Source organism: Hemibagrus wyckioides, linkage group LG12, assembly GCF_019097595.1.
Source record: "Hemibagrus wyckioides isolate EC202008001 linkage group LG12, SWU_Hwy_1.0, whole genome shotgun sequence".
NCBI lineage: Eukaryota > Metazoa > Chordata > Actinopteri > Siluriformes > Bagridae > Hemibagrus > Hemibagrus wyckioides.
In genome coordinates, this window is record NC_080721.1 from 7,024,599 (window position 1) to 7,047,396 (window position 22,798).

Sequence of the window (22,798 nt, forward strand, 5' to 3'; positions counted from 1 at the left end):
TATCATGTTGGAATACTGCCCTGCGGCCCAGTCTTCGAAGTGCTCTGCTTCAGGTTGTCACAGTACATGTTGGCATTCATGGTTCCCTCAGTGAACTGTAGCTCCCCAGTGCCGGCAGCACTCATGCAGGCCCAGTCCATGACACTCCCACCACCATGCTTGACTGTAGGCAAGGCACACTTGTCTTTGTACTCCTCACCTGGTTGCCGCCACACACGCTTGACACCACCTGAACCAAATAAGTTTATCTTGGTCTCATCGGACCACAGGACATGGTTCCAGTAATCCATGTCCTTAGTCTGCTTGTCTTCAGCAAACTGTATGCGGGCTTTCTTGTGCATCATCTTTAGTAGAGGCTTCCTTCTGGGACGACAGCCATGCAGACCAATTTGATGCAGTGTGTGGCGTATGGTCTGAGCACTGACAGGCTGACCCCCCACCCCTTCAACCTCTGCAGCAATGCTGGCAGCACTCATACCCAAAGACGACCTCCGGATATGACGCTGAGCACGTGCACTCAACTTCTTCGGTGGACCATGGCGAGGCCTGTTCTGAGTGGAACCTGTCCTGTAAAACCACTGTATGGTCTTGCTCACCATGCTGCAGCTCAGTTTCAGGGTCTTAGCAATCTTCTTATAGCCTAGGCCATCTTTATTTAGAGCAACAATTTTTTTTTCAGATCCTCAGAGAGTTCTTCTTCTCTCAGAGAGGTGCCATGTTGAACTTCCAGTGACCAGTATGAGAGAGTGTGAGAGAGATAACACCAAATTTAACACACCTGCTCCCCATTCACGCGAGACTTTGTAACACAAACAAGTCACATGACAACGGGGAGGGTAAATGGCTAATTTGGCCCAATTTGGACATTTCCGCTTAGGGGTGTAGTCACTTTTGTTGCCAACGGTTTAGACATTAATGGCTGTGTGTTGAGTTATTTTGAGGGGACAGCAAATTTACATTTGTTATACAGGCTGTACACTCACTACTTTACATTGTAGCAGAGTGTCATTTCTTCAGTGTCGTCACGTGAAAAGATATAATAAAATGTGAGGGGTGTACTCAATTTATGACAATTATGGACCAACAGATGTGGATCTGTGTCTTTACTGAAAAGTTTTAGCTTCAGCTTTCTGTAATACAAATCCTATTGAATAAAGAATATATTTTTTAAGTCCTTATCAGGGACGTTGGTGAATTGTGTATTTTTTTCGAAACAGCCGTTAACTTCTGAATTCACGTTCTGAATGGTAATTTACAAAGTGCCTCGGAGGTTCCTTCATGTCCTTTTTTTTGTCATCTCATTAAATCCCTCTTCTTTGCCAGGAAATCCTCTGTTTCATTGTGTGAGTATAATTAGGAAGGAGCTCTAGGAAGCTTTGTCATGTGCAGCCCTTTCCGAATTATGTCACACATCAAGTCTGTTTGTTTTTGATGTACATTATTTATTTAAAATGATTCCTGCATTATTTTGTCCATAGAGAAAAGTTGCACATGCAAGCACATTTTCTATGCATTAGCCTTCTAATATACTGACAGTGTGAGCTATGGAGACAATTATTATCCACTTAAAGTCATCTTTAGAATGAGCTAATAATAGCCACATACAGTTCGCGGTATCTTTAATTAATTGCATGTGCCATAGCAGAGAACCAGTAGTGTTTCGCATGAACCTTTTTATCAACTTAAAGGCCTTCAGTGAACAATTATGATTAATTGGGGAATTCAATTAAGGTCTGTTAGAGTCAGTGCAGATAGCTATCCTGGTCAACTGGACAAACACTGAACTAAAGCATTTCTAAATGAATTTCTCAGTCCATCAGACAGCAATCATATACTATAGCTGTATCTTTTTCTAGTTACCGAATTTTTCTTAGTTGTTTATTTAAGAATACATCTATAAAAAATGATAGAATTCTGGATCTGATATTAATTTTAATGATTATTGAGTCAGAAGAGAAAGAGATTTTATATTAAGATGTTCCCGAGCCGCTGTGACACTTCTATAATAGTAGTTTACAGTCAGCACTGTGTCAGGGATGTCGGGTCAGAATCGGTGGGAAATTAGCAGACATCTATCATACACCAGCAGAGACATGTCAAACATCATCACGTGACAAAATATGGCATAAAAGATGTATGACTCCAGATTGCCTAGATACAAGAGCCACAGTCAAACCAGACAAGAGCAACAGGAATGAAAAATGCCATGTAATACTATGAAGGGGCAATTGATTTCAAGTTAATTTAAATGAAAAACTAAGGCTTTTATGTCTTCTATCATTTGGTAGGAATGATAGTCATCCAGTTTATCCATATTGTGGATTTGTTTCGGTGTTTAAACATGTTTAGATAGAGAGCTTATGATTATTAATCATTTTGTTCTTCATTCTAATAACAAATTCTAGTAATTTTAGACAGCTAGCTAGTGTTAGCGAAGTTAATTGAATAGTTTGTGCGTAACAAAGTTAGAGATGCTAGTAGATTTGAGCCTCTTTAGCATGTAATATTAAATTAATTGTAATGTAAAAAAAGAGGAATCAGGAATAGATAATGATATTTGTCCAAAACCACATATCACTTTACTATGTAGTTTAGTAAACTACATAGACCCTATACATCAAAAGACCCTGAGATACAAGCAATGGACAAATGCTCAGGACAACCTATATTACAAACAGCAAGTAAGCATAATGATAGATAATTCAATTTGTCAGATATTAATATTTGTGACTGTTTGTTATTTTCAGACTTTGACGATGATGAACAGAAGGTCAAGACCCAGAGGCCAAGATCAGCAGACCAGCCGGGAGTGTTCCAAGCCCAAACAGGTAAGCTTTACTTTGCTTTCTCTTTCTATAAACTCTATGAAAAAATCTTGATGGATAACCGACTTTCACATCCTAGTCTCACTCTACCCGCTTTAGCTCTGAGGGAAGATGAGAATCTGACTCACCCACATGCAAATGAACATGTAATGTGATTATAAGACGTGCAATTAATTCAATTTGGCCAGTCACTCTGTGATGTTGCCTCGACGCAAGGACATTTTGGAAATGACATCGAAGAGTCTGGAGATCATTGCCTGCTGGCACGCCTTATCCTGCTGGTGTGGCTGTGTCCCAATGCCACCTCCAAGGAAGCTGTATATAGTTACTCCAGGCACAGTGAGAGGCAAAACAAAGTGAGGCAACCAAACACAAGCAAAGAAAGTATTGGCCCAGGGCATATGGCCCCTCTCAGAGCTGCCGAGTCCAATTAACATTGGTGTTCTTTCTCCCCTCTAACCTAATCAACAGAACACAGAAGTCTGGCACTTGGGCTTGTGTGTAGAGTTTGATGCATATGCAACTTGTGAATCTTTGAAAATTGTGTGGGTTTGATGACCTTAATGGGAAGAAGCAATTCAGAGAAAACAGCATATATGCTCAACTGACACTATTATAAAACAACATGCTAACACTGGATAGTGCCTCATTTTACTGTCTGAACAGCCTCGATCCATCATGGCATGGGTTCCACAAGGTTTCTGGAAACATTCATTTGACATTCTGGTCCATGTTAACATGATTGTATCACATTATTGATGGAGGTTTGTCAGCTCCACGTTCATGTCTACAACACTAATCTTCTGGTCTTCTTCAGCATCCCAAAGATGTTTTCCAGGATTTAGATCTGGTGATTATAGAGGCCACTGAAGAGCAAAGAACTTATGGAAAAAGTCTGAGATTACTTGTGCTTTGTGACATGGTAGATTAGATTAGATTAGATTAGATTAGATTAGATTAGATGGGGAAATTGTGGCCATAAAGGAATTTTCATCCCCACTACCATTTGTATCTGTTGGGCTGTGACATTCAAAATGATGCTCAATTGGTAATATGGATCCAGTGTGTCCACCATAACACCACAAGCTAAGTTGAGCCCATGAATTCATTCTCTTCATTCCAAATTCTGACCCCACAATCTGCACGTCACAGAGGAAATTAAGATCTGTGATTAACTGTTGAAGAAAGGACATTATTTACATTTACATCAATGGGGATGGGTTTCCTTCTGAGCCGGGTTCCTGTCAAGGTTTCTTCCTCATATCATCTCGGGTAGTTTTTCTCTGCCACCTATACCTCAGACTTGCTCATTAGGGATAAATGTTAGAGATAAATGTTAAATTCCTTTTATAATTTTTATTCTATGTTTCTATACTTCTATAAAGCTGCTTTGAGACAATGTCTATTGTTAAAAGCACTATACAGATAAAATACATTGAACTGAGTTTTTCCAAAATTCGGCCATCCGGTTTCTTTCAGCCTGACCCAGTGTTCCAGCTGACAGCAGTGACACCTGATTTGATCTTCTGCAGTTGGAACCCATCAAGCATGGATGTCATGTTCATTCTCTGATGCTTTTCTTCTCACCATGCTTGTACAGAGTGGTGCTACATTACATGAAGTTACACCGACCAGGCATAACATTATGACTTAATATTGTCTTGGTCCCCCTTTTGCTGCAAAATCAGCCCTGACTCATCACGCACTGTGTATTCTGACAACTTTCTATCTATCATTAACCTCTTTTAGCAATTTGAGCAACAGTAGCTCGTCTGTTAGATCGGATCACACAGGCAAGCCTTCGCTCCCCACATGCATCAATGAGCCTTGACCGCCCATGACCCTGTCGCTGGTTCACCACTGTGCCTTCCTTGGACCACTTTTGATAGATACTGACCGCTGCAGACCGGGAACACCCCACAAGAGCTGCAGTTTTGGAGATGCTCTGATCCAGTCGCCTAGCCATCACAATTTGGCCCTTCGTCAAACTCGCTCAAATCCTTACTCTTCTCCATTTTTCCTGCTTCTAACACATCAACTGTGAGGACAAAATGTTCACTTGCTGCCTAATATATCCAACCCACTAACAGGAGCCATGATGAGGAGATAATCAGTGTTATTTACTTCACCCGTCAGTGCTCATAATGTTGTGCCTGGTCAGTGTATATACTATAGATGTGGCATATATAATGTCTCAAAGGCAACAAACATGTATTTTCAGCATTTCAGGCCGTTTCACTGTGTAATTAGAGCTTATGCAGAATGAATGATTATGCAGAATGAATGATTGGTTATACATATTCTACAGTAAACATACACTATATTGCCAAAAGTATTCGCTCACCTGCCTTGACTCACATATGAACTTAAGTGACATCCCATTCCTAATCCATAGGGTTCAATATGACGTCGGTCCACCCTTTGCAGCTATAACAGCTTCAACTCTTCTGGGAAGGCTGTCCACAAGGTTTAGGAGTGTGTTTATGGGAATTTTTGACCATTCCTCTAGAAGAGCCTTTTTTGAGGTCAGGCACTGATGTTGGACGAGAAGGCCTGGCTCTCAGTCTCCACTCTAATTCATCCCAAAGGTGTTCTATCGCGTTGAGGTCAGGACTCTGTGCAGGCCAGTCAAGTTCATCCACACCAGACTCTGTCATCCTTGCTTTGTGCACTGGTGCACAGTCATGTTGGAAGAGGAAGGGGCCAGCTCCAAACTGTTCCCACAAAGTTGGGAGCATGGAATTGTCCAAGATGTCTTGGTATGCTGAAGCATTCAGAGTTCCTTTCACTGGAACTAAGGGGCCAAGCCCAGCTCCTGAAAAACAACCCCACACCATAATCCCCCCTCCACCAAACTTTACACTTGGCACAATGCAGTCAGACAAGTACCGTTCTCCTGGCAACCGCCAAACCCAGACTCGTCCATCAGATTGTCAGATGGAGAAGCGTGATTCGTCACTCCAGAGAACGCGTCTCCACTGCTCTAGAGTCCAGTGGCGGCGTGCTTTACACCACTGCATCCGACGCTCTGCATTGCACTTGGTGATGTATGGCTTGGATGCAGCTGCTCGGCCATGGAAACCCATTCCATGAAGCTCTCTGCGCACTGTTCTTGAGCTAATCTGAAGGCCACATGAAGTTTGGAGGTCTGTAGCGATTGACTCTGCAGAAAGTTGGCGACCTCTTCGCACTATGCGCCTCAGCATCCGCTGACCCCGCTCCGTCAGTTTACGTGGCCTACCACTTCGTGGCTGAGTTGCTGTCGTTCCCAAACACTTCCACGTTCTTATAATACAGCTGACAGTTGACTGTGGAATATTTAGGAGCGAGGAAATTTCACGACTGGATTTGTTGCACAGGTGGCATCCTATCACAGTTCCACGCTGGAATTCACTGAGCTCCTGAGAGCGACCCATTCTTTCACAAATGTTTGTAAAAACAGTCTGCATGCCTAGGTGCTTGATTTTATACACCTGTGGCCATGGAAGTGATTGGAACACCTGATTCTGATTATTTGGATGGGTGAGCGAATACTTTTGGCAATATAGTGTATCATACATACATAAGCACCAGAACCTCTTTGACTGTGGTTTAAGATGAAAATCTGATTACCAGTTCATGACACGTTATTTCTGTTAAGTATTTTGTAATTGCAACTGGTCTATCACCATCTCTCATGTGTCACTGACACTGCTATTCTTTGCGCTTTAGACTTCTTGATAAAACATGCAGAAACGTGCAGACCTTGTGTTCAGTGTGAACAGTTTCTTATCTAGTGTGAATTCAGACTCAGTAGCGTTCAGCTGTCAGTGTGTTTAACTGTCATGAAGTAACATTTTGATTTATTTACCATTATCTTAAGCAAAAATTATCCCATTTAATCTCAGTTCTTTAATCATCTATGTGAGAAGAGAGCTGATTATAGGGGTCTGAAAGGGCAGGCCTCTCCTAAATAAGACTTTGCATGCATGTGTATGTCACTCTAGTAGCTAGGAAACAGAATGCTAACTGGGTGATCTCATGATTAATGCACAATTTAGCTATTATAATTGCTAAAATAATTTTTTTGTGGCCAGATATTTGTTTCACACTCATACATGTTCCTTCCCCAAAATATTGCCACAAAGTATGAAGCACACATTTATATACTGTCGAATGTCTTTGTATGCTTAACCATTGCTATTCCCTTCACTGGATCGAATAAATTCAAACCTGTTCCAGCATTTCTCGTGTCAGAGATTTGCCAGTGACAAAGCAGAAGAACTCTAGTGTCCTGCACAGAGCCCTGACTCTGAATCAACCCCACTGAACACTTCTGGGATTAACTAAAACACAGACTGCACCCCAGACCTCCTCAGTCTTACAACATCATTGTCTGATCTCACTAATGCTCTTGAAGATGAATGAATCTGAATCCACAGACACTCTCCACCATCTAGTGGAAAGTCTTCCCAGAAAAGTTGAGCTTATTATAATAGCAAAAAGGGGAATATATCTGGTACGGGATGTGCAAAAAGCATAATGTGGCCTGGTGATTGTCAGGCATTGGTTGCTTTTTGGTCTTAAATAAATAACTGGTTTGAGATTTTCCCATAGAATTAGTACAACCCATAAAACTGTATAACTTGCATAACTATTGAAAATATACAAAACTCCAGATAATGCAACTTCTTGTTGAACGTGTGATTGTCCACAAGTAGGTGATTTATCTGAATATGCAGACAAATTGCAAAAAAAGGACACCTAACCACATTTTAGCTCCTTCAATTAATACCAAATGTGATTTAAATATAATTTTTTCAAGGTAGGAAAATGCAACTTCCAGCTGACAAATATTTATAGCAGCCAAATTCGGTTAAATCACTGTGTACTGAAAGCTTGTTATGCACAGCAAAGGCTATTCTTATTTTTCTTATTTTTCCTCTCTGTCACAGGTGATCCAGCAGCTGAGGAGTGGTCTCAGTGGAGTGTGTGTTCGTTGACATGTGGGCAGGGATGGCAGGTGCGTACTCGCTCCTGTGTGTCCTCTCCGTATGGCACACTGTGCAGCGGGCCACTGAGGGAGACGCGCCTCTGCAACAACACTGCCACCTGCCCAGGTGAGCCCCAGCATCAAGCAGGTAGTGTACCTCCTTATCATTCAGACACACACACTGTGCTGCATGAGCACACACAGAAATGTAGTTGTTAGCTGCCTTTCACTAAATCTGTAGCCACAATGCATCGTATGCATGAGAATGTCTGCACAAACCTTGCATTATTCTTTAAATTTGGCATTACACACTGGTCTCTCTCATACACACACACACACACACACACACAAAGGGTCATATAGCCTAATCGACTAATACATTCACTAGTCGCTGCTGTGGATTAGACAGGCAGTGAAAACAAAAGGATAAATGTACTTTGTTATTCTGAAAATATTTCCGAGAAAATGAAGCCAGTTCTACAGTCAACTACACATTGTGTCTGACTACATTTTCACCCCCCTTGCTTTAATGGAACATTTTTACTTTGATATCATTTCAAACAGAGTCTAGAGGTGTGTGCGCAAGGTGTGTGAAAGAGGTGTGTGTTTTTTAATCCCCAAACCCCTCAAAGTATTGCTCAGGCAGTTCTTCTTGATATACATTTAAAACCTAAATAAAATTCCAATACAGTGTTCATGTGGCGTAATGAATTCCGTCTTGTCCACTGACGTGCCTGCTATGAATCTAAGTGACACGTGCCAGATGTCGCATATTTTTCTGACTCATTTTTGAATGCTACTGACACTGCTGTTGATATGGGGTCTGAATATTCAATATAATAAGGTTATATTGAGATATAAGGAAATCTCTGTTGATGGATGCACGCTCTCCGTCCCAGAATCAAAGATTTCAACTGAGCAACCTCGGTCTTTCTTAAACAGTGATATACAATATCATCATTTAAAATAATAAAGACTTAATTCATAGATTTTTTTTTTTTAAATTGAATTGATTTTCTAATTTAATTGGCTCTAATTGAAGTGTAGTTTGACAAATACTGTACTTTACTATTCTTTGTCAGCATTTAACTGCCCTAAAGATGACCAATTGACTCATGAATCAGTCCTTCCCTCTGGGGATTTTGTAACCAAAATCCTGTGCAATAATACTTCTTTTAAACTCCTACCAATGAAGGCAGATATATAATTACTCATGTTCAATACCTGGGAATTAAAGATGTGTGTTGTAATTATGTCACATGATGCATCTTGACCCAAATCTGTGGTAATTTTGAAAAATTTCAGAACATCATGGAGTTCATGGAACATCGTTTTCCGTTATTTATTTTGATCGCTATATGAAATCCTAGAGGGACTGCTGAGTGGACCATAGAACTTGGCAAAATGTATTAGATCTGATCAAATGAGCTTGGTGGTGTAAGATATTTATATATCTGCAGTGACAGATGTTTGGTCTTCATGGCTCTGTACAACATCACTATAGATGGAGAAAATGGAGAAATGAAGCCCCTATGTATATTAGATCAAACTTAGAGGTATCACAGATCATAGTACATTTTTATCTACTGCCATGAAAAAAGAAAGGAATCCCCAGGCAATAGTACTAAATTCTAGCCAGATTTGCCCATCCATAAAAGAATATTTAAAAGGATATAAAAAATCAAGACTGATCAGAGCTCTCATTCTTGTAAACTTTCATGCTCATGACCACAAGGCCAGTCTTCATTGCCTTTTGAATAGTTGATGCAAATTTCCCTGCCTATGAGCCATTTATGGATTACCATTAGTTTTAGGATGATGTAGGTCGTCCCATATGCTAATTTGGTACTTATGCAAATTGAGTAACTCAATTTATCTGTCTTATTTGATATTTAGCAGCTGTATTGATATCCCAATATCCCCAGCCTCCTCTTTGATGATAAATGAGTTTGTAAGGTTAGCGTTTGATGTATTTTTAGCTTTAACTTCACTTGGTGAGGCATGTGGAGTCAGGGCAGAGGCAGATGATCCCCAAAAAAGGGAGAAACAAGTGGAATTTATGTCCTTTGTACACTGCTTGGGCATGGATTTGGGTCGAGATCACGATTTTTAAAAGAACACAATACAGGCTGGTATTGTGTATTTGTTGTTTTTAAGTGCTGACATGTGGATACTTTTGATAAATCATTATCTCCATCTAGAACAAAAATATACAGTAAACACCCAAAGACAGGGTCACACTTGTTTCAAAGACATTCCACAATGTTACATGGTTGAATATGGTTGAAATGTATGGCATATCATTCACTGATTAATTTAACGTGTAATGTTTTCAGAGCACTGTTGTATAAGAGAATAAAACAATTATGGGATTGGGAAATTGGAAATTTAGGCTGTTATAGGAAAATAATGATGGATGGGGTGGTGTGATGTGCAGTAGTAACACATAGCAGCATCACTGTGAGCATCCTGATGTATTTTAATCCTATTATACCACCCTCTTATAAGACGGAAATTTGCTAATGGTTACAGTATATTTCACGTTTATGTTGTGGGATGTCAGCAAAACATGTGAATTCATACGTGTGGTGTGTTGTCGATGTTCAGTATTAAATTTCTTTGTCGTGTCACACTCCACACTGGGGTTAATGGTTTATATGAAAGTAGACACTCAGGGCTTTATGAATTTGTAGTTTTTCTGTTTATACCTAGCTAACTAAGCGCAATATTTTCGTAGAAATCTAAAATAAATAAATAAATAACTTCATAAATGTTTAGTGAGTGCATGTTCATATGCATCTAAAATTTGATCATAGATGCGTCATACGATAATTCATTTTAATTTCATTTCAACTGATTGAAGCTGATTGGAAATGACTGATAAATCAGACACCTAGACACCTTACTAGAACACCAGTGTACTAGGTAAAAAAGTGTTAATAATGCAAAATGCTCCTGAAGACTTTCTTGTGGTGGAAAAACCTTTGTTATAATGCACAGAAGACTCCTTCCAAAAATAGTTCAGGAACATCTCCTTACAGAAAACTTCCCTGTCAGAGTTTCTTATTAGGTTTATTAAGTACATTAAGGATTCACAATAGCTATCCTTGCAAATGAGCTGTTACTGTAGAAACGATAACATATTAGGTCAAACACAGTAATATAAATATGTCATTTTGAATGTAATTAATGTCATTTGCGACAGTATAACATAATTACAGAAACACATTGAACAGCACTGTTTTATAAATATAATCTAACAAAGTTTAGCGGCTTTTTTTTTTACGTCTGTTATGAAATCCTTAGTCCAGGTTTATGGCTGGAGTTAAAAACACAGACAGATGTTTTCATCCCAGACATTGCCAGACAGTTAGAACCTGACTTGGAAGTATAAAAAGGAAAATGATATTTAAAAAATGACACATGACAAAACACAGTGTACTACTGTCTACTGATCTTAATGAGGCAATGATGTTTCTGAATCGAAGTTCAGTCTGCAGGATGCAGCGTTGAGGAAAACAGGAATTCATTCTTTAACTCTTCTCTGAATTGAAATGGACAGTGCAGGTCTCTTACAAACTCCACACCACTGAGGTCTATTATTAAACACCAGTGTTACGGCCGCAGCCCATGATGCACCTGGCTCTCTTTTTTTTTTTCCCTCTCCTTACTCTTTCATTATGGATGAACAAGTGTGCAAGTGATTTACGCTGACCTTCTGTGTAGCCTATTTATTATTCAGTGGTGAGTGCTATTGTTGTTGCATCGGGGCTAAGAGCAGAAGGCTAAGGGGATTCCCAAGGCTTGAGCTGAGCATCAGCTTAACTCCACACACACACACACACACACCTTTGGCAAAAATTCAAAATGAATTTAATTAATTGGCCAAAGCAATCATAGGGAAGTGTATTTCGCGCCAAGAGGGATTATTAATCACAACAATTCAAGCATGAGCATCAGAACAGAAAGTGGTATAATGTTTAGTCTTATAGTAGTTACCATTTTCCTACCCCCAATATACTATATTGTTCAAAATGATGAAAAAAACAAAAAACAATCACTCCCCTTTCTTCTAGTCCCTTCTAAGTGCTACCTATTAATGAACATTGCGTCATTATCTGAAACCCAATGCCAGCAAAACTGAATCACGACTCATCCCCATCTCAGGATATTGTGATCTCCTTCAACTACCTGTGGATCTCACCTTCAGTGACTGCAACAACCTTGGGGTAACCATGGACCATCAATTGTCCTCTTCCACTGCTAATCTCGCACGATGGTGTCGATTTCTCCTTTGCAATATCAGACAGATTCGTCCATTTTTATCCACACAGGTCACTCAGGTGCTTGTCCAATCCCTTGTTATGTTGAAACTGGACTACTGCAACTCAATCCTGGTTTGTCTCCCTCTGAGCAATATTTGACCTCTACAAATGATCCAGCTGTGCAACTTGTTTTCAATCTGAAGTTCTTCACACCACCCCATTACTTTGTTCTCTCCACTGTCTTCCGGTAGCATCAAAACACTGACACTTGCCTACAAAGCCAACAAACACTTAGCTGAAAGTTCTTACCTTTTTTACCACCCCACAGTGCACCATGCTCCCTCCGATCCTCCAGCACTGCTCGACTGGTCCCACTATCCCTCAGGGTACAAGGAAAATTCACTGTTTGGGCACCTGAGAGGTGGAATAAACTTCCCCTAGATGTCTGAACAGCTGAATCACTGACTGTCTTCAAACAGTCAGGTATTAGGAAATACCTAAACTAGCCCTTAAAATACTTAAACTAGTGCATATGTATACTTAAACTAGTCCTAATAAACCAGTATCACGATGGGAAGTAACAGCTTAGTGGTTAAGGTGTTGGACTACTAATCAGAGTCTGAATTCCAGGTCCATCAAGCTGCCACTGCTGGGGCCTTGAGCAAGGTCCTTAACCCTCTTGTACAAAATGAGATGAAATGTAAGTTGGCCAAAATGCCAGAAATGTAAATTTATTCAATGACCGAGACTTAAAAAGCACTTCAATAAGTCGATCTGGAAAAATGGATCTGACAAATGTCGTAATTAGTTGGATGACATCGAAAATACGAAACAGTAATGTGTAATATGGTAAATAAGTAAAAAAAATAAATAAATAAATAAAGTAGGCTGGATGGGTTCTGCATGTGTTGATTGGTTAATTATATTGCTGTAAGATATACTGTAGTATATTGTGCAACAAAAGAAATAATCAAAATACCTCATGATTAAACAATTATTATTAATAAGAATTATGCTGAAACATAGTTAGTTTCAAGGTTTTCCTCTGACCTACTGCTTATCCCTCATTATGTGGTAATTGCAGAGCTGCGGGTGAGCTCCTTGATGTCAAGCAGAGCCTTTTTTTTTTTATTTTTTTGGCCAAGTGCCTTACTAAGAGATGATTTCATGTAATATAATGATAATTTAAAAAAACAACAACTTATGAATAAGCTTCATTTCATCTGTCTGTTTCCAAGCAGCTGTATGTTTGTGTTGCATTGTATTTATAGTGTTATACTGTAACACAAGGGTGCATCAGGGTGATAAACCGTACCCTCAAGGGTATATTTTTGTGTTTGGAATCTACATGTATTTCATGTTAATGTGAAGGTAGTTTACCCTTTAAAAAACGATTTAAGGTGCATAATTGGACCTGAATCCATTTTGCCGGTACACTGGCTTTCCATTCTGCCAGTGGAACTGAGAAGACTGAGACTTATCAGACATTTTCAATCAGTATAAACAAATGAATTATTTTATCGCCACAGGTCTGATATAGGATTAGTCAGGACACTGTTGGCTATCAGTGTGAGACATTTTTACCTCTGTTGGGATAATCTTACACAGAATTTTAGTTTTTAAAGATAACATCTTCAAATTTTCGATGCTTATGAACAAGCACGTCTCACATCTCAGAGGGCAGATATGAGTTTGATATCTTTGAAGATAGAAAGTTCTGTGTGGAAAAAAAAAAATATATATATATTTATTTTTTATTTTTTTAAATAAAAATCTTACCCAGGCTAGGAAAAAACACAAAAATACTTCGAACAGAATAAAACTCTTAACTTCTTAAACCTCTTTATGTTAAACACCACTTTGGGGTGTGACGACACAAAGCAATTTAATGCCGAACATGGACACCTTGAAAATTCCATTTTTTTTTATTTTTTGGCTTCTGGTTAATTCACTTTTAATATTTTAAAAATACACTGTGTGCAAATTTCCAGGTAAAAGATCTACCACTACATCTAGCAGTGCTTAACGTTGCTTCACCCGTGTTTATATCTCTTTCCGTCTTGAAGAATAAATTGAACATTTACTTTATTTTGTATATCCTTCAGCCTGTCATTATTCAAAAGAGCTATGTGCATACTTCACAAAGACATCACAAAAGACCAAAAAAACATCAATTATTATCAGTACCTAAAATCTTTATGAAATGACAGAAGAATTAGTAGCTTTACTAAATCCTTAAACAGTCCCTGTATATCTGCATCGTCTCTGTGAACAGAACAGAGTGTCTTGCTGTCTAGTTTCTTTTCTTCTTGTAGCCTTGGCAGAAATAAATAAGATACAGCACAAGTATCTGTAGGTACCTCAGCTGATATTGGCCTATAACTATCTTGTCTAATCTTGCAATAATTAAAATCATATAATTTGATAAATGTCAGACTTGTCATATAATATAACATGGTTTATGTTCTGCTTATATAGTGGTTGAGCATGTAATGCAGTAGCGCTCTCCCAGAAAAGAAAAATATAGATTATAATTTCTGTGACATGTAAAGGTACAGTTATTGACTGATTGACTGATTGATTGATTGATTACTCGATTGCATTTCCCTGTACAGCCCATTATCTACATTCCAACATCTATAAAACTGTAAATTTATGGAAAATATTGTATAGTTAGTTTATTAGGCAACATGATGGCATAGTTTGTAGCTGGTACCTATTTTGATCCCAAGCTTGGGTTACTGTCCGTATGAAGTTTCTCATGTTCTCGCGGTGTCCATGTGGGTTTTATTTGGATTCTCCACTTTTCTTCCACCTCTTAAATACATTCTGGTAGGTGGCTTGGCGACTGTAAATTACCTCTAGGTGTGAAAGAATGTGTCTATGTGTGTGTGATGGCAGCTTGCAACCCCATCCATGGTGTGTTCCCACCTCCTGCTCAGTGTTCTCAGGTTAGCCTCTGGAGCTTCTCCAGTCCTCGGTAAAGAACGTACTAAAGATGAATGGAGAAGAACTTTAAATCCATTAAGCATAGATATATGCAGCACACAAAGTTTGTTACTAATAATTTCCCACTGAAGTTCTAAATGCTCTACGAATATGGTAGGCCCAGATTATTATTAATTATGTTTACAGCCGAAGTTTTGTTGTATTTTAGAGTAATAGACAAGCACTATTTATGACCCTATAAGACTATATACAGTAATCTACTGTAACCACCTTTTTACTGATTTAAACAAGCAGAATATTTCTGCAGGTAACAAGCAGCAAACAAAACTGTGTAGAACCCTGGTGTGTGAGGCTATAGAGGAGGACTGGGGAGGTCGGCGAAATTTTAGCCAAGTTCTAGGCTTGTGTTTATTCAGTCTGTTTTTTTTTTTAGTGAACTCAACAAAACAACACAACTGCAGTGAATAGATTCGTCCTGAACTTACAGCTTTCGCTCCGCCAGGTTCAAGTTCAGACCCTTTGGCATGTGGATGTGTGTGGGTGTTTGCGTGTCTCGCAAGCTCTGTCCAGCAGTACCTGTCTCTCTCTCTCTCTTTCTCTCTCTCTCTCCCTTTCTCTCTCGCTTTCTCTCCCTCTCTTGCTAGTTCCTGGAAGCACAAAGAGACACAAATAAGTAGACTCTGTGTAATTGGACACAAGTCAAAATCATCACACTTTACCTTTGATTGATTACCAGATCACTTTCTTTCTTATACATGTGATATTACAGTGAAATGAAGTGCGAGTGTGTTTCTAGTTACCTCTCGACCTGTCAGGACTTAGTAGTGTAGTCAAAAAGGCTTTCATATAATCATACAATCTAAAATACTTTATTTGAAGGGTACCCACATATGGCCTTTATTACACATTAATAACATTATGCATAAATCATTTGCAAAGCAATGCTCAGGAATTTATGAAAGGCTCATATAAAAACCTGCAGGGAGATATTAAGGAGAAGAGAAACCAATCATCATTATGGGTTTGCTGATTGAGATTGTTGCTTTATTGATTGAGGGATTGCTCTAACAGCACATTCACAACATTTCCAGAATGTCGTATACATGAAAACAGATACACTCTTACAGCACACTGACACTGGAGAGTCCTTAAATGTGTCCTCACATAAAACCATCAACATCAACCGGAATTTTGAAGCATCCATCATACAGATCCATACACAATAAGGCATTGATATAAAAACAACACCATATTAGAACGAGTCCATCAGTATAAACCTTGCAGCTGGATGTTGTGCTGGTCCCTTCTGACCAGTTCATTCACCAGTTCTGTGGTAGGAAATCATTTCATTTCCTGGCATATTGGGTTCCTGAACATGTGCTGTCTCATTGCAATGATAATATTCTGAATGAATATATACCAACATGACTCAGTTGGGTACTCCTATAAGAAATACAGTAGTTATTATAAATACTCCTCCCAAAACGTAAGATGACAAGTGGACACAAGAATTGGAAGGTTTTATTTGTTACTCTGCTATTGGAGGAGGTGAATATAATAGCACACAGTCCTAAACAATCACAATCGAATGCCCGGACGTTGTACTTAATTAAATCTCTCAGTTGATATATCTATATAAAAGATGTCAAAATGCCTAAAAGTTCCATATCTCTGGTATTAAAATGTAATTGAATAATAATAGCAAACATTCCTCATGGGTAATATAGCCCACTGATCAAAGTCTTCAGTATTGAAAGAAATACTATATCTTATAGTTTCGCTTCTGCTCAGCTTTGATTGATATGTTTTCTACAAAAGGTGTGCTTCATTTAACTTTCCCCAGATCGTTTCCATGATGAAGAGGACCCAGTATCTCTTTCTAGCTTGTGTGAGGACATGTCCTGTGTCTGTACCTCTCATTATGAAGAGCCTGTTCAGGTGCCAATCAGCACTAAAAACGATACTTATAATGGAGCGATTTTATTCAGAGTTAATGGAATCTCACTGAATAAGATCTCATATAGGCATAATTATATCAGCGTTGAAGTAACCTAGATCAATCAACTAGGTGTTCTCTGAAAAAGATATCAAGAGTAAAGAACACTAACCTCGTATTGCAGAGTATTTTTGCTGTCATGGCCACTAATTAATATATTCGGACCACTAGTTAATATTGCAAGGCCACATATTCATGATTTTGTCATGGCCAAGATTAGTAACTTCAGACTATGATTAAAAATGGGCCCAGCGAGTACCACTTGCCATTGTTCAGTGCTTTCTGTGTGCTTTCATTTATTTTTGGCTGTGTGCCTTTCTTTTTTTTGGTTTTGATCCTACCTCCTTTCCTCTTCTCTCATTGGTTAATTACCCTATTGTGTTCACCTTTCCCGTGATTAGTTGAGTTATTTATTCCCTGTAGTTAGTTTTGTTTCTTTGTTTTTAATATGTGTTTTCCTTCTTTGTTACTGCCTACTTGTGTATTGACCCCTACATTAGAATTTTGACTGTGATTCTTGGAATGGCTACAATAAAGCCCACACTGAACAGAAACACTTGAATCCTGCCTCAAACCAAATGTTACATAAGTATTTGGTGGGCAAGAAGCAGATCTCTCAAGAAGCTTAACTCATGGCCTCATTATATTAATTCATGGCCATGAAAAAAATAATCACAGTGTTCCTTCTGCAGCTCCCCGCTGAACAGCTTGATTGTAGAAACTTCTTTTTATTTATTTATTTATTTATTTATTTTTTAATATAAAAAAATGAATTTAAAACCACCAACAACAATAATAATAATAATAATGATGATGATGATGATGATGATGATGATTATTATTATTATTATTATTGTAGTTTTTGAATTTTTATTTAATATTTAATTACTTCTGTTACTGACCGATACATTTCAAGAATTCTGTTGGTTTCAATACACCATTTCCCATGTATATATAAGAGAATATTGTTTTATTTTTTATCAAATATATAAGAAAAACATAAATAGCATGTCATAAAAATTTCACTGTGTTCAGCACAGATGCATGAATGCCTGCCTTCACTGATTTGACTTGGCAGTAGCACATTCACAATTATCACGTCATGCTTAGTAATTATCTAATCAGTCGCTTTCCACACTGCTTGCTGTGTGTGCGTTGTTATTTATTTATTCAGATATCCCTTTATTAAATTAGATCCCCTCATGCCTCATCTTGACCTCTGATCCAAGTTTTCTCAGCCAAGTTTCTTTGCCAAGCTATTGCATAACACAGTCCAATGTGTAGCGAGGGCAAACGGGGCAATAGTCACGTTAAACCAAAAGGTGGCGCTTTATTCCCTGCATTTTCCTCCTTTAGGACACCGCTGTTGCTGCTCTTATTGGAGTCAGGAATGTTTAAGAATGCTGGGTTTGCACTACACTCTAACTGGACACGAATAGAAAACTCTGAAGTGAAGGTCTGAGTAGAATTTGTTTGCTAACTGGCTGATTTGTTCAGCCTGGCTGATTACCTTCTAGCTCTCTGAGTGTATGATTCTCTAAACGTTTCCACTCTTTCACACAGTCTCTCTGCCTTCACTACAGAATCCATACCTCCTGTAGACACTCTGGCATCCCAGATGATTAGACCTTCTCTGGTTTGATAGATTCTTTAAGGCGGTTTGTGCAGTTGCTGGAGGCAAGAATGACAAGAAGGATGGGGGAAAAAAATACAACACACACTGAAAGCATTCTTCAGCATTTGTTCTAATCTGTTTCAAGTTTGACTCATAGAAAAGATGAGCTTGCATTTTAAGTGTCTACAACCAAGCATGGAAATCTTTGGGGTTGAGTAAAATCATGGGATTAAGCAGTGACCTTAGAGTGACCTGTTTTTGAAGGGGAAAGTGGTTGTAGCTAACTTGTTGTTTGTGAGTGATACCAGACATTGTGCTGAATAATAATTCTTGTTGAGTCTGTCCGAAAATAGAGATCATATCCTAGTGTTACTTCTCTACAGGCCCATGTTTCCAAGATTATACAATTCGCAGGTTCATCTATAAACTGAGAGAAATCGGAGGAGGTGTATGTGAAATTAATTGCTTCTGGAAGTGAATCATTTCGTACATACTCTGGCCTCTTCCATTGAAATGAATGGGCTTTTTTTTGCTGGGTGGCTTTCATTTACATCTGACGTGATTGCTACTGAAGTTGCACTGGATAAAATGATCTGGTAAATGCTGCAAATATGACAAAAACCAGTCTGATATTATACTATATGAGCTTTTTGATTAGCTTCTTGTATTGTTTTTTTTTAATTTGGTGTGAAGACAATAAGTGCTTGATGATACACAAAACAATAATTCATGGATCAATGTAGAATTTCCACTTACGTCAAATTGATGGCAGGTTTCTGTTAAACCCATTAAAATAGAAATCTGTTCTAAATTTAATTTATTGTAATAACATGGACATGTGTCAATATGTAAACGCTACATGCTTTACTTAAGTGGAAGTTTACCCTTTACTTAAACACATTGATCATTGAATTCCTATAGTGATGAACAGAAAATTTCTCCATTTTATGTATTTTAAACCTAGGTGAAGGAGGGAATCACGATACAGACTTTGGACAGAGAATAAGGATCCTTATGCATGAGGTTTTATTACAGAAATTGTCCAACTGAGAAAAGGCATGATCCAAAATCTAGCAGAAGAATCCACTTTTATTGCAGCACAGTGAAATTCTGTTCTTCACACATCCCCACTTGTTAGGAATCTGAGGTGAAAGCACAGGGTCAGCTATGATACCACATTTCTGGAGCAGATAGGGTTAAGGGCCTTTGAAGCTTTGACCCCACCTGATCAGTAACCCAGAGCCTTAACTTTTGGACCACCGGTGCTTTTTTTTGCCAAGTTGCAGGCAATGACTAAAAAAGAATTATCCAAATAAGAAATTCAGAGATAGTGACCTCTGCTGGCAGGGAGATTTGTAGGAAAGCCTTAGATTCAGGAGGTCTGGTCCTGAACATTGTGCTCTGAGATAACAGTAAAATATTTTTTTAATTTATTTTTTTTTAACCTTTAACCAATGTCATCAAGATGCTGATTAGGTTTTATGTGGTGCTTTAGGAATGATCTAGCTATCTGTCTATCTGTAGTCTGAAAACAAGTAGCAAGATGTCATGAAAATTGCACCAGCCAAACAGTCTGAGTGATGGAGAGACTGAAACACACACTTACACCCCATATCCATCACCCATACTACATCTTCACTTTATTCATATTTTATGCTTCGTAATCTCAAATCTCCCCGTTTCAGTGCAGATTAGCTCTTTCCTACATGCAGATGCAAAATTCCGTTCTTGCGTTCTCCCTGCCTTCCTTTCTCAACCACTGTGTGCGAGATTTTTGGTGCTCAGTATTCGGCTTAAGCCATGCCTCTTTTAAGCTTTGCACTACAGAGCGAGATCAATTATTTATCGGCATACATAATTCATGCGACATCCCTGCTTGACACTGTGCGAGCCAGCTATCCCTCCCTCTCTTTCTCTTTCAAAACCCCTTCGCTCTTCCCTCAAAAATCCTTACTGCTCTCCCATGATCCCCGATCCTGCTCTTAAATCTCATCCATCTCTCCTACACCCCACTGCCTCTCATCATATCTCAGTAACCCCCTTCAAGATTCAGCTGCGTTTCTATTTTGGTGTCATTCTGCTCTCTCTCTCTCTCTCTCTCTCTCTCTTTCTCTCTCTCTACCTCTCTCTCTCTCTCATATGCTCTTTCTCTAGCATCTACTTCACCTTTTTTTTTATCTGTGTGTGTGTGTGTGTGTGTTTATCTTTCCCCCATGCACCCTATCCATTTTCCTTCATTGACAGGACAGCGCAGAGAAGCTAGTCTGAATTAGCATCGAGTTGCTTTGCTAACGATGTAGCGATTGGCTTCTCTGCTCTCACATTAAAGCCAATCACAGGTCTAAATGAGCAGGAGGGATGAACAGGCTGCTGTATGCCCTGTGGGCCGTGTACTTCTCTTGCCTGGTTGGTTATCTGGCTGGCGTGGCTTTCACTGTTGTTGCAATGCTGTGTTCTGGCAAGAAGCCTCCAATCTCTCTGGCATTTCATTATTCACTCTCAGTCATTACTTTGCACTTTACAGCCATCTGGGTCTCTGGTGTAGGACCAGGAAAAGCTATTCCTTGTATATCAGAGTAGTTTCTGAAAGTCTGACGGCAAAATCATGTTGTCATTTCATCATTGTGCTTAGATGATTTATTATTATATAGATATTATTTACCTTAAAGTTAAATTGCACACATTTCACAAGCAAAATGTGAATAATATGTAGTAATAAAACATCCGATATGTGAATAAAATAAGTGAAAGAAATAATAATAATAATAATAATAATAACAATAATAATAATAATAATAATAATAATAAATGAATCAGGTCAAAAATAAACAAACAAATATAAATAAATCACATGTGAAAATAAATGAGTCATATGCAAAAATAAATGAATCAAGTGAGAAATAAATGACAAGTGCAAATAAATGCCAAATCACATGGGAAACGGACTGTTAGAAAATAGAAAATTAAACACTCAAACATATGTCACTTGATAAACAAATCATGTGAAATTACATAAATACATATACGTATTTATTAACAATTTTACACTTGAGTCATGACATTATTCATGTGGATAATTTTATTGTCATCTGTGTCATTTTATTTAAAAAAAAAGTCATGAATAACACTGTACAAATAGCGTTAAAAACAATTTCATTGATGTGATACTACAAGTACAATACGCTTCCAACAGGAAGTGTTAATTAACTAATTAATTAATTTGTTTCATATTTATTACTCAATACCGATTTGAACTAATTGTGTTTTAAGTGTGATTTTTTTTAAAAATTGTATAATAAATGGAATAAAGACATTTCTTGAAGTCAGACTCTACTGCATGGTGCATCTAACAGGGAATGCGCATAAATAAAAATATTATGATTAAAAAAACTGCATTTCATTATATATTTCTATGACAAATGCCCAAAATATTTCATCTTGATTATTCATACACATCCTATTCTGTCCACAATCTCACATCAGCATTCTCAGCATTCTTCAACATTCCTCTAACATTCTCAGAAAGGAGGTTGGGCTGAGGAAGAAGGCATGGTGGCCTTGTTGCCTTATTCATCATCAAGGTCAGGGGTTCTCATCTTTTTCCACTGCCCTGCACAGTGTGAAGCTTTCCCTTACACCTGATCAGCTAAATATCAAGTCCTTCAATAATACATCAGGTATGTTGTATTATTGGAAGATGGAAAAGCTGAAACCCCCTGCTGTAGGATGTTCTTCTGTTTAAAGTACTGACCCACATGAGGGGTTGTTTTTTTTCCCCCAACAACATCTCCATGAACTGGAGAATAGAAATAAAGTGTATTAAAAATATTGGTGTTTGCAGTGCATAACCTGTGGGAGGAGTGGTCTGCGTGGAGTCTGTGCTCGGTCTCATGTGGCCGGGGCTCTCGAACTCGGAGCAGGAGCTGCGCTGGCCCTGAGAACCGAGCCGAGGCCTGCCTGGGTCCTGATGTGCAGAACAAACTCTGCTATATAGCTGTGTGCCCTGGTTAGTATCATTATCCATTTCTCCATCATGCTTGTCTCTCACAGCATCCAGGTTCTTCTTTTTTGGTACTACTTTTGCCCATTTTTTATTGTCCTTGTTAGTATTGTTCTCTGCTGGTCTGCTGTTTTGTGTTCTTCAGAAAAGCCTGTACTTGTCTTTTCACACTCTTC

At 38.5% G+C, this 22,798-nt stretch overlaps 1 protein-coding gene across 15 annotated transcripts in view; it reads left to right on the plus strand.

The window, feature by feature from the left end:
• adgrb2 (adhesion G protein-coupled receptor B2) overlaps positions 1–22,798 on the plus strand; it is a 389,817-nt gene that overhangs the window by 179,410 nt on the left and 187,609 nt on the right. For 12 of the 15 annotated variants that reach the window (XM_058404654.1, XM_058404659.1, XM_058404647.1 and 9 more), the window contains 2 exons: positions 2,748–2,828; positions 7,760–7,945. In XM_058404654.1, coding sequence (XP_058260637.1) covers positions 2,748–2,828; positions 7,760–7,945 — 267 coding nt within the window. Of the gene's footprint in view, positions 1–2,747; positions 2,829–7,759; positions 7,946–22,463; positions 22,629–22,798 lie in introns of all 15 variants that reach the window. The other 3 variants (XM_058404650.1, XM_058404657.1, XM_058404646.1) reach the window with 2 other exon arrangements.